General features: G+C 42.3%; 2 protein-coding genes across 3 annotated transcripts; one reads left to right on the top strand and one right to left on the bottom strand.

The window, feature by feature from the left end:
• Window positions 1-1,094: 1,094 nt before the first annotated feature.
• echdc3 (enoyl CoA hydratase domain containing 3) lies at window positions 1,095-6,166 on the top strand. Its single transcript, XM_072672435.1, has 5 exons — window positions 1,095-1,276; window positions 3,581-3,702; window positions 3,821-3,918; window positions 4,054-4,254; window positions 5,443-6,166. The coding sequence occupies exons 1-5, from the start codon at window positions 1,146-1,148 to the stop codon at window positions 5,773-5,775; spliced, it is 885 nt and encodes a 294-aa protein (XP_072528536.1). The 5' UTR covers window positions 1,095-1,145; the 3' UTR covers window positions 5,776-6,166.
• fbxo7 (F-box protein 7) lies at window positions 5,839-12,467 on the bottom strand. Of its 2 annotated transcripts, XM_072672432.1 has the most exons (10): window positions 12,391-12,467; window positions 11,329-11,451; window positions 10,963-11,200; window positions 9,311-9,577; window positions 8,904-9,048; window positions 8,724-8,807; window positions 8,544-8,636; window positions 7,741-7,917; window positions 7,547-7,593; window positions 5,839-7,053 (listed from the first exon to the last, which is right to left on the bottom strand). In XM_072672432.1, exons 2-10 carry the CDS (start codon window positions 11,448-11,450, stop codon window positions 6,736-6,738), a joined length of 1,491 nt encoding a protein of 496 aa, XP_072528533.1. In that variant the 5' UTR covers window position 11,451; window positions 12,391-12,467; the 3' UTR covers window positions 5,839-6,735. The 2 variants fall into 2 exon arrangements, with proteins under 2 accessions (XP_072528533.1, XP_072528534.1); XM_072672433.1 differs by lacking the exon at window positions 12,391-12,467 and having other exon boundaries at window positions 11,364-11,445.
• Between the last annotated feature and the right edge of the window lie 537 nt (window positions 12,468-13,004).

The following is a 13,004-nucleotide window of genomic DNA, read 5'->3' as shown; positions in this document are numbered from 1 at the left end:
GAGTAATTGTAACTGATCTGATGGGTGTATGCCTAATTCCTGTTGTCTGTAAATAAGCAGTTCAGCTAGACTTTATTTTGTGTACACGTGATTCCTCAGCGAGGCCCTGGTGTAAAGGAGCAGAGCTGATCAGCCGCTAAAGCAAAACACTGCCCTTTGATCCAGGGCAGTCAGATGGTGTAGGACTCCCTCTCGTGGCTGAATAGGGCTTCCTCACACAGGCAAGGCGGGCTTCTCACACTTTTTAATTCGTATTATTATTATTATTATTATATATTATTAACCATCTCCATAACAAAATAAAAAATATTTTAATTATAAATGTAAAAATAAGCACTGTTATACATACAAGACAGAGTTTTTTTGCTTCTCTCTGATTTATTAGAGGGCTTAAAATGACTGATTGAGGATCAGTTCAGAGCAGAACTGGTCTATTTTAATAAAAAAAAAAAGAGACTATTTTTAAAATGTGAGGAAAAGAAAGTACAGATAATTGGGTGAAAATGTAAGAAGTAGAAATTGTAAAAAAAAATAAATAAAAATAAATAAATATATATATATTTTTAATTTTTTCATTTTATTATTTTTTTTTTTACAATTTCTACTTCTTACATTTTCACCCAATTATCTGTACTTTCTTTTCCTCACATTTTAAAAATAGTCTCGTTACTTCTATTTACTTTCGGTTTGTTTTCATTCCGGCTTGTCATCGTTCAAACAAACAAAACCCTACCCAGATAAAATGCTGGAAAGTGAGAATAAATGGATGAGAATAAATATAAAGGTTTTTAATAAATATAAAGGTTATTTATAACATGCCTCAGACTTTTTGCACCATTACAATACTTAGTAGGCAACTACTCATCATATTTTCCCTCCGTGAAACACATGTTAATGCTCAGTAGTGCACATAAATGCTCCTTTAATATATTTGATATTACTAAAATGCATTCATTTTCAATGTGCAGATATGCAGCAGAAACAGGCAGCCTGGTGCAGCCCAACATTTTGCCCAGTGCTAGTGTAGTGTCCTAATAAAGTGGCTCGCGCTCGCCGGTTTGGGGTACTTTTATTTTGAAAGTAGGCCACTGGAGCTGCTAGTCGTCTTCACGGTGTTAGCGTGAGGGGGAATATCTGTGGTCATCATGTCTCAGGCAGTAGCTGCCAGGCTGGTCAGGTCTTGTGTCCGCAGGTTTCTTTCTAGCTGCTCGACACGAGCTGTGTGCACTCACAGCGCTCCGCCATTAACCGTCCGAGAGCAGGAGGCCGGGATAAGGTGCAGTAAGTTTGGTGCTAGCACTCACAGTTCAGCTGCCAGCTGCTGTTCAGTTTGTGTAGCATAAATAAATCCTAAAGTTATGGGACGGTTTGAATAGTGTGTACTGTTGCATATTAATAAATGAGGAGATGGTCACTGGTTGTAATATCCACAGGAGTTCTCGTAACGCTCATGGCGTCTGTCTCGCTGGTTACGCAGCAGATATTGTAAGCCAGGTCTCGTATGACTGGAAATAACTGCCTGGCAGCCTTGCTAAGATTGCTGCCGGGCAGTTATTTCCAGTCGTATGAGATCAGGCTTCTATCTCTGTGAACGGGGAACGGGCCTGGGAACAGACTTGCCTAAGGACTTGGGTATAGTCATGTAGGGTTGGGACAACACTAAAGGCAATAGAGGGTATGCATGTGACGTCACAGGTGGCAGGAGTCACTGCAGCCGTGCCCACTGAGTGTCAAAAAGACGGACTGAGTGGCAGTGTTGGCGTTCAGTGTGAATGCCGCTAAAACACAAAGCGGGGAAAAAACTGTGGCTGGAATTCAGAGCTTTTCTTTTGCAGACTGCTTTGCAGAAAGCTTAAGGGAAGAGAAACTAATGGATGGCTGCAATTCTGGAATCCAGGCACCAAAATGGGAGAGCTGACTGTGTGAAGTCCTGAACGTAGTGACAAATTTAAAAGGGAAAGGAAGCAAACCTGGATGAACCAGTCTACTAAATGTGCCTAAAAATGCACAAATGCTCCTAAGACCTTTTACTCAACTTTGTGCCCTCAGACATGAGGCTTTATCCTCGAAACGGGTGTGATTTGAGCCTCGGATAGCTTGACCATTGGTTCTTTGGTCATTTGGATGGATTGCTGTTGAGTCCGGCTGCAGAATGTTTTGCCACTCAGTCCGACCAAAGGGGACCAGCAGGAGCGTGATGTCAATGCCCAACCCAGTGCTTATGAAAATGATTGGAGACGTAGGCCTACGTTTTTTAATGCTATTTTGTATTTTATATAAAGCTATGTCTTAATAATCACAATATAGTGAAGTAGCAAATCACACTGTGATCGTAAAAAAGTTGCACAAGTTAGAATGTTAGAATGACATGAAAGTTTATGGGTCGGGCTCGGACAGAACATGCACATGCTCGGGTAGGGTCAGGCTGGATTTTTGAGCCTGCTCTACCAACGCTCTACCCTATATAGGATACAGTTGGCTACATGCTGCATGTCTTCTATTTTATAAAAATACGGAATAAATGTATGAATACGTGTATGCTGTTTTCCCCCACATGTACCCTACAGCTGGTGAAAAACACTGACATATAAGATCAATTGGCTTCTTTTGAATTAGCCGTTTTTCCTTGTCCAATCTGGCATGTGCTCTCTACTGCTATCGAAACCTGAAATTTTCCCAAATGGCTGATTTGAAAGAAGCAGGCGTGTCTTCTAGCTCCTGCGTGTCATTTACACTCGCCATAGTCAGACGCCAATCAGCTTGAGCCAAGCCTAGCAGGTTAACATGTTGCTAAACAGCTGACAGCTTGAGGCTACCACATATTCTCTGTACGACTGCACTACTAATGTTAGTACTGCAATGGTTTGGGGCGAATTTCCCTAACGGTACTGCTACGTCACTATTATATTATTATAAGGTCCGAAAGGGTGTTGGTTCACTTTCTCTGCATAACATGGGACAAAGAAAGTTAAATCCATTGGTCATAACTGACTATGATAATCAATAAACAGTACAATATATATAAAATATACATACTGAGAAAATCCTGAATATCCATAGCTGTTCAGGTCATCTCTCCAGTTGGCCTCTCTTCACCCAGTGAGTGTGTGCGCTAACCCAAATCTCAGAGCTCATTCAAGGCCACAGTGACGTTATCACTTAGCAAGATGGCAACAATACAGATTACTTCTAATGGTTTAACAGCTAGCTCAACTCCCTTCAGAGGGAGGCCCGCACACACACATACCAGAGGTCAGCTTGACACAGCTCACACTTGCAGAAAGGGAGAGAGAGAAAAGTCACAATTCTGTGATTAAATATGTGTATTTATACTGCAACCATAACATCCAGTTGAACAAGGCTAATTCTGCCCACTGTAGTGAAGAATACAGTTGGTCAGTGTTATGGAAGACCGGCAGGCATTCATATTTATCACAAAAACAACTGATCAGTAAGATGTATATAATAAAAAAGTATTGTCATTATCCACCTTTAATTATTAACCACATAAAGTGAGCAGGAATAGCGTCCACTTAGCATAGCGGAATAGCCCGATCACATCTGCATGCTGTCATTTTAGGAGGATCATTTTGAATAACCCTAAGAAGAGAAATGCCTTGTCTCTGGCCATGCTGAACTCTTTACGAGAGGACATCCTGACTGACCTAGACGACAACGACCTCAGAGTCATCATAATATCAGGCATGTCGTCTTTCTTTTTTTATATCAGAGATCAAAATGGATGTGTTAAGACATCAACTTTTCCTCTGGAATTCATAAAGGAATGTCTGTGTAAAATCTTTCTCTCACTCTCTTATAGCACAGGGTCCTGTTTTCTCTTCTGGCCATGACCTTAAGGAACTGACCTCAGCCCAGGGCAGAGAATATCACACTAGTGTGTTCCAGGCTTGCTCAGAGGTTAGGACATGGTAACCTACAAAAATGACTACACCATTTAATGAGTAGTTAGGATCTCTGTATCCATCAGCTCTGTTGAGGTAAAATAAGCTTTGGGCATGTCAGTCATTTCTCGTAATGTCACTGTTGTTGAAGGTTATGGCCGTGATCCAGGATGCCCCAGTGCCTGTGATTGCTATGGTGAACGGTATTGCCACGGCAGCGGGATGCCAGCTTGTTGCCAGCTGTGACATTGCTGTGGCAACAGACAAGTCAACGTTTGCAACACCTGGAGTGAATGTAGGCCTGTTCTGCTCCACTCCAGGAGTGGCCATCGGAAGAGCCGTGCCCAGAAAGGTGCCCACTCTACCTGTAGCCTGTCAGCTTGCTATAAAGTATCCTGATGTTGAGTCTAGTCTAATGGGTCCTAATCCCGGAACACCCTTGCAGTGCATGTGCAGTGTTTTCCTGCACTAACAAACCCACTTTTGGGAAGTTTAAGAAGGGCTTGAGATGCCTGTTACCTCTACATTTCTGACCGGTAGAATTAAGGGACATGTCTGTTTGGATTAGCATTACAGATACATTACTGTAGCAGGGGCAACAGGGGCCAGAGTCTAGCACATCATGATGATTTCCCTGCTGTTACAGACCTAACAATTAAAAGATGTTGACTCAGGTTGACTTAGTTGTGCTTGAGCAGAAAAAGCAACATACTGTGCAGGAATCCGACCCTCCAGAACCAGGATTGCCCACCCCTGTCTTTCAGTGCAGCATCACCAAAACATTATGCTCCTCTAGAGTTCAATAGAAATATGATGAAATACTAGCTTTTAATAATGATCAAATCTAAACATCTGTCCAGTGCTGCTGCTTTTTTAAGCAAGTATCTTCCACTGCTTAGCTGGTTAATTACGTGGTTAGTTGGATCAGAGGTGTTTGAGCAATGAAAACAGGCAGGGCAGGAGAACTTCGAGGATCTGTCTCACAAAGTAGATGTTCCTCTTTAAGTTTCAACTCTACAAACCTATACATGCAGCCGCTGTAAACTCATATCACTAAAGCAAATCACATTTCTCTGCCAACCCAGGCCCAGATACTGAAGAGACAATTAATCCTCATGCACAGATCAAACAGACCATTATAAAACATGATGAGTTAGGTTAAGATTTGACATTAATCACAGAGGTAAAAAGAAATCCAAGCGCCACTGTCAAACTAAAATCTTGTCTTCCAAAGTTTTGCTGTGAAGAGGGGTCCACCATTACAAGCTTAATTCATGATTAGCTCATGAGCTGTTTACCATCTGAAATCCTAGACCTAACCTGCCCCAGAGCAGATTAGGTGTGAAGCATAAATTGTAGAAGATGCATCTCTATAAAAAAGTGATCCACCATCATAAGATGCCATCAAACTTAGCTGAAAGCTAAACAAGAAATCCTGCTTTGTAAAACAGCCCCCAGCACTGCATTGATAAACAGTGACCTACTCCGTGACCTTACTGAATCCTGTACTCTTTTTGTACTCTCGTTTTGTCTGTCCCAGGTCGCAATGGAGATGTTGTTCACAGGTCGCCCGATCACAGCGCAGGAAGCTTTGCTACACGGGCTGGTGAGCAAGGTTGTCAGTGAAGAGCGCTTGGAGGAGGAGACATTGGGCATTGCGCGGAGAGTGTGCGAGTCCAGCCGGCCAGTGGTGGCTCTAGGGAAAGCGGCATTCCAGAGGCAGATGGCGCAACCCAGAGATGTAGCATACGCCACTGCCTCCGCTGTCATGGTGGACAATCTGGCACTGCACGACGGGCAGGAGGGCATCAGAGCTTTTATAGAAAAACGCAGGCCTGTGTGGACCAACAGCACCGAGAAGGCACATGACTGACTCTTTGCATAACTGGTACTGAGAAGCACTGTTTGAAGATCAAGCACATCAGTACCACAGGACTGAGATGGAAAAATACAGTTTATTGCTAAATGGCACACCATACTTGCTGATAACAGGTTTGGAACAACAGCATTTCCAAGGGCAGTTCACATTAGACCACACTATTTAGCTGTCTCAATTGTAGCACACACTCGGGCCACATCAAGCATTACATTAGCTACATTTATGCAAATGCGTCAAATGGTCAAATCTGTGTTATTGATTGGGGGAGGGGGAAGACATTCATCTGTATGGGCAGATCATATTTTTAATGTAATAGCTTGCGCTACTGAATGATGCCTAAGGAAAGGACATGTTTATGTTCTTAGTAAATCTGTTGAATCTGTAACTTGTCTTCAGCACTCCTTTTAAATGCAACAGATCTAAAAACATCAGTCTCAGCAACTTGGAATGATAGGTGTTTGTTTTGATCAATGTAATTGGCATTGAGGTTGCATGAGTGGATTAGCAGTATGAATACAGAGCAAATTAGATTTGGTGTGTTAATCAAGAAAAAAAAACAGATCAATGCAATGAGGGGGAAATCACTAATCTATAGAGTAACAGGCTTCAGGTTTTCATCAGGTTTTTTATGTTTGTTAAATTGTAAAGAATTAAATCCGAAAGACAGGGATGCTGCCGCATGCCTGCTATTCCAGTGATGACTGGATGAAGGTGTATATAACTGCTGACAACATAAATACGGTATGTGATCCTTTTCAGATGGTATATCCGCTCTGTTTGCTCATTAATCCACGGTGAACAGAATGACCTGACCTGTCTGTGAAGCATGTATAAGGTATCAAATAATACCAAGTACTTTTGTTTGTAGACGTTAGGCAGCAGCCTGCTTGCTTTAATATGTCCCATCAGGGGTCATTACTGTCTTTTAAGACATGAAGCAGAAGTCTGGTGCCCTCAGATGAAACCTCTCCTGATATCTGCTGGTCGACTCCCGCCAGGTCTAAGCGAACGTCGGCCAAAGGGCATCCCCATACCTGGCTCATGACCTGGCAAAGGGCCAATAGGGTCATAGCGTGGACGGGGGAAGATGCCTTGTGGGATGGAGAGTCGCTCGTCATACTCTCCACCGATGATGCCGGGAGGGTGGAGGGGAAAGGGTACAGGGGGTGTGGGGACCGGAGTGAGTGGGTAAATGGGGGGCATTGGGTAGGGGTAACATCTCATCCTGCATCTGCTCAAATCCTTCTTCTGCTTATATCTCCTTTTGTAAAGCTGGAGAAGATAAATAGTGAAGAGAAGAGTCAATTTTTTTTCTTGATCACTCTGGACAGTAATAAGTAATATTTTTATATGTTTATACGAGACAATAATTTCATCCTAACCATCTAAAAACCTACTGGCGAGTTCAGATCCAACACATCTGGCTCCAATATTCAGATTAAGAGGACAAACAAAGTATTCTGTATATAATTTTATTATGGTTATTACTTTTTAGGTTGGCCCCCATTTGAACTTATTTTCAAGACTGTCAGAGATTATGGTAAAAAAAAAAAGTACCCAATGGCAGATCACAGCACTCCTCAAGTTCAAGGGCAATTAAAAGAAGTAATGTATTTTATGTATACAAATGTAATAAGAGCATGTTTACAGGACAACATTACAAAATCACCCCATGAAGGTACGAAAAATGTATGACAATTGCCTTGATACATTCATCCACTTCTGGTTCATGTGCCTTGAAAAAGCTATGACACTGTTTCCTCACCTCTTTCCAGTCTGTGTCTCTGTGCTCACTGTCGAGTCGAATACACACTGAAGAGTAAACAAAAAAATGTCACGTTGTTAACAATCCAGTTCTACGTACAGTCAATGTAAGTTGAGAGCTCTGTAGTTGTTCTAGTTAGGCAAGGATGTTGTAAGACAAAACATGGTGCTAATGTGTACTTAGTGTGTCGGTACCTCTGAAGTCACGGTGCAGCAGGTGTCTCCAGAGCATGGGATCTTGTGCGGAAGAGTGCAGGTGGGTGCAGACTGCAGACACCGAGAGGACAGAGTTAATGTCCAGAAGCCGCAAAATCCGCAGTAGTAGCTCAGGAGGCAGCACAGCCAGACCGAAGAGTGCAGGCAATCCCAGCGCTGCATCAGAAACAATAAAAACACTTCTATGTTACACAAAAGAGTTTTCACACATCCAGGACTTCTGCTGTTCTACTGGATCTTCTGTCTACTCATACAGTCTACTCAAATTGTTGAGGCACCAGTGGGATAGTGCAAAAGTTTATATTTGGTTACTCTGCCTTTCAAAACCAACAAAAAAACCCCAAAACAAAACAAAACAAAACAACACGGTGTAGTCTGTGTAAGAGCCTTTTTAAAAATATAGTCTCAGACCTTGATTAGCAAATGATCAAAACTCACAAATCAATTCCCACAAGGTAGGGAATGTCTGTAAGAAACTAGCCAAGTGTTTCTTCTTGTGGACTTTACAGTGAATGTTAAGACATTACACTTTAGGAAACTTTGGAAGTCACAATGAGATCTGGAAGACCAAGAAAACCTGAAAAAAATTGCTCATATGCTGGTATGGCATAAAAATTAAAACTCTCAGTTGAAGACTTTTACTTTTAGTCAAATTTTTACAGCAAAACATGATAAAGAAAATGATTCCCAGATTTCTGGGTTTATCTGGATGCCAGTCTACTGTAGGGAGTGTGGATAGAGCTTTCCATATTACTAAAACTAACTTTACACTCAGAATGTACCTTCTCGAGCTGTTGCAATAAGCGGGTAAGCCAACTGATCCTTGAAAACACGAGACAGCTTCTGCATTTCTCTGTAGGCAGTTCCAGCATTTCCTATTGCAAGAGCATACTTAGTCACTTACAGTGTTTCAGAAATACAATACTTTGCATTTAAGAAATTCTGCATTTAATGTTCCGCACCTGTCCACGCCTCAGTCACGTATGCCTCTGGTTTTAGCACCAGCTTCCGTGCATTCTCAAGTGAGCTGCTTGTCTTCAATATTGCTGCAGGGGAAACAGCAAAAAGCCCAACATATACGGTCACAAAAAGCTACTTACTTCATGCGGGTAACGGCAACAACTTTGGACTGACAGGCATACCATTAATGACGAGCGTTTGGCCCATTGGCACAGCAACCACTGACACCAGACTGTTCTCGCAGTGAGGGTGTGTGTACTGCAGTCTGTAAACACCTCCTGCCGTTCGCCAGCCACCAGGCATCTCTCCAGCCCTGACGTCACAACCCTGCACACATCACACAATGAGCCACACACAGCAAAGGAGGTTCAAGTATGATAGTGTGGAATAACAACACTGATTATTGCAGCTTTGTTCTGCATGCTGTCCTGCAGCTGTGTTCTAGAGCAGGGTGCCCGTTCGTAGCCACAAAGGGCTGGAATGGCTGCAGGATTTTCTTTCAAACAAGCTATAGAGCACCACTGACCTAGAGTCTATGCTCAAAAAAGGGTCATCCTACGCAGTGAATGTGTCCAGTGCAAGCTCTGACCTGGGGCAAAAAGCCGGTTTCCAGCAGCAGCAAATGTGCTGCCACCAGCAGGCAATCTGATGAGCTGTGGCACTGCGCAGCCTGAAAAAGCATCTCCAGAGAGTGAGGAGCCTTCCCCTGCTCGGCCTCACAGCACAGCATAGGCTCAGGAACGAAAGGTCCCACTGCCTCTTCTTCATTCTCCCCTCTCTCCATCCTTTCCACTGCTTCTGGCTGATATGTGCTGTCTCTGCTGTTGTAGCTGCTGCTGCTCTTGCTGGAGCCTGCCTAAAGGAGTCACACACACAGTTTCCACAGGTTTATTAGCCAAATTGTGTCTTTAATAGTACGGATATAAACCACAGTCTTCATGGAATCCAACAAAAGTAAAGTATTTTGGTCAAAATGCTCATGATGTACAGCCATAATGCTATGTGTAACTTTTTTCCTGTTGTCAATAGATTTGCGCTACAACAAAGGCTCATGGGACATAACGTACACTCTGCCCCAGAGAAGAGTCTTTGCCAGAAATTGGCACTTACATTTGCCTTACCGGTCATGTTATGCAAAATTCTTTACTCCCACAATGCATTCACAGCCTATACCTAGAGATGGCTCAATACCACTTGGTTTCCCTGGTTTTAAGATATTGGTCTTGAAGTCTTGAGTATTGGCTGAAAAACCTTAATCCAATATTTTTTATTTTCTTCAGAATCACTTCACACAAGATAAGCATCGAAAGCCCATTACACTCAAACTTTCTCAGACTCAAACTTAAAGCCCATTACACTCAAACTCAACTACCCCACATGAGGAAACACACAGTTAACATTATCACATCACACAGTGGGAGTGTGTGCTCTTTCAGGATAGATTTGTTACAGTATTGGATTGAATTCAGTATTGGGAACCCCACCTCCCCAACTCCAAGCCCCCCCAAAGGTTCCTCAAGGATCTTATACTTTTAACAGTGTACAGATGTGACATTGAGCTTCCCAGCAGTAAGCCAACCATCTAGCTTCCTTCTGAAGTAGCTAGCTAGCAGAAAACAAATCCAAAAAATCCAAGACAATGTCCTTCCATCTTCAAGATAAATCATAAAGGAGTATGCCCTAAAGATTAATGCATCATTGCAGTAAGATGAGAGTAGGCATGATTGTATTAGACGTACAGATGCTTTAATTTTTCACTTTTGCTTCAGTGCCCCTTTAACACACATAAATACACTGGAAAGTCTCTCTCTCTCTGTCTCTCTCACACACACACCTGATACATGTGTGTATATAGAAGCGAAGCTATTCTTGGGATTTCACTTTCATTTCAGTAAAACTCTAAACTTTCACTCTTCTCTGAAATGAGTGATTGCAGACATTTACTCATTAAGCACACTGATCCAGGCACAGCACACTTGCCTTCACTGCACACCTTATTATACTTTACTCACTCATAGATTAAAACTTATCAAATCTACCATTCTCAAATAGTCTGACCAGATTCCACAAACCACATATTTGATCCATAGACATCCATAAATCGAAACACAGCAGTCATATGAAGGAAGGACACACCCTTTACAGCATACCGTCCACTGCGGACAAATGAACCTTCACACTGTTGCTTTTTATTCTCTGGGGGGCATTTCTGTCCGACTTCTCAAAGATAGCAGTACTTACCTCATGACTGGAGCTCTGCATGACTGATACGGTGTGACTCCGCTGTGTGCTCTGCTGATCCGCTGCTCTAATGGCAGTCTGAGGAGTAGAGGGCTGCGGTGGGGCGGAGCAAGTGCTGCTCTGAGGCAGAATCACACTGATCATGTCCCCAGCCACCACCCCACATGAGGACAGTGTTTGCCCAGTGTCCACCAGTGGCTCCTTCCCATTCAGGGACAGACTGAACTCTGTATCAGCACTGCATGAAGGACAAGAACATGCATAAATCAGAGAAGCCAAAGCATTTCACGCATATCACACACTGGGTATAAGACCCACTGTTTCAAGGACAAAGTTTCCGGTGTCTGTGGAAACTACAGGACTAACCTGAAACCAGTTGAGGGCAACACCACCTCCTTTACCTGGACACTGAGATCAGTCAGCGTGGGATCTTCTCCTTCCAACTCCACCCGGCTGGTCTGCTTGTTGATCCTCACCCTTAACTTCATACTATTGAAGGGAAAGTCACAGAGTTGGTAATCTGGTGCTTTTGAAACGGATTCCCCATTCTTGCAATATGTTCAGACGATTGTTTTCCTTTGTATTCCCTATTGGGTTGGCCTTACTTAAACCTCCCCTATCCTTCCATGTATGAGTTGGGTCACAGTAAACCATTGTGGTGCTTCCTTAAGGTTGCACTTTCTCGCATGCATTTTGTGGTGGCAGGTGCAGGGAGAGTCCTATGTATTCCATTAAAAATACTGACATATATGTATACATGTAATACATGACCCAAAGATTTCGTTAATAGCTACGATGTTCACCATACACTGCAGGGCTTATGGCCTCGACCTAGGCAGAAACATTGAAGTGATTATCCTTTTTTTAATGAAACTCTTTGGTTTGGAGACAATAAAGATAAAAAGGGTGGGGTGATTGGACTGTACACAAATGAATGACACAGCACTTCTCCCAAAATCATTGACTAATATAAGGAAACCCTGTATTATAGCTATATATTTCTGGATGCAACATAATGGCGTGCACATCATATGACATTAAGAAGCTTCAGGCGAGTGGGAGTCTGGTGATGAACCCTCCTCGCCTCAGAGGAGTAGGACAATTGGAGACGTGGAGTTCAACGTTACCCCCCATAATTATGCACGTCCCAATGCACTAGCTAGCTAACACTATCTGAGGGGATGATGTGGTCTAGTCACATCGCTCTATAAGGACTGACACCTTGCTGTCACACTAGCTAGCTAGCTCTGACTGTCCACAGCTAAGGGCAGCTCGCTAACCTGGCTTCGCTATGCTAGCTAGCTTGTCGAAAGTTCCGATAAACTGATTTGCACAGCTACAGAAGCGCCAGCCCGAGGTAAAGCAAGCTGTTCGGTTAACAGGCCTGCTGTTGAATGTGTAGGAGAAGTACCGTTGAGCTTAACTTACCCGAAGTTTGTTGATACAGACGTCACCAACGTTGACAGCGTGAAGGCAGAGACGGTCTCGTAACCTGCAGCGTTAGTCTCAGTGCTGCTGTTTACAAAATAAAAGCCCAAGCTCGCGCGCAACACCCAGTTACGCACCGGCCAAAAACATCGAATAACGTGGGAAATGAGTCTCACGTTTTAATATATTTTTTTTAATTTTTATGTAATGGCATGTTTTGTCTTGCTAATATTTTCTGATATTTTCACATATATATGGTCCAATTTTTGTCTGTGCCTATTTATGTGACACATTATGGTGTATTGTATTAGCCCACACAAGGTATTGTAGTGTTAGGCTGTCATACACTTAAGTGTACCTAGCGTTACTTTTTAGCACTATATTTTATATTATAATAATAATAATAATTATTATTATAAAAAATAATAATAATAATAATAATAACAATAATTATATTAATAATAACGATAACAATAATGATAATAACAACAATAATAATAACAATAATAATTTTTATTGTCAATATAATTAATTTAATATAATATAATTTAATAAGTTAATATAATATAATTAACGTGCACTGCACTCCTGCAGCTCTCCCTCAGAGCAGTAGA

The sequence above is a fragment of the Salminus brasiliensis genome, chromosome 2, assembly GCF_030463535.1.
Source record: "Salminus brasiliensis chromosome 2, fSalBra1.hap2, whole genome shotgun sequence".
NCBI lineage: Eukaryota > Metazoa > Chordata > Actinopteri > Characiformes > Bryconidae > Salminus > Salminus brasiliensis.
The sequence above is the reverse complement of the archived record's forward strand: the minus strand, read 5'-3'. Positions and strand labels throughout refer to the sequence as shown.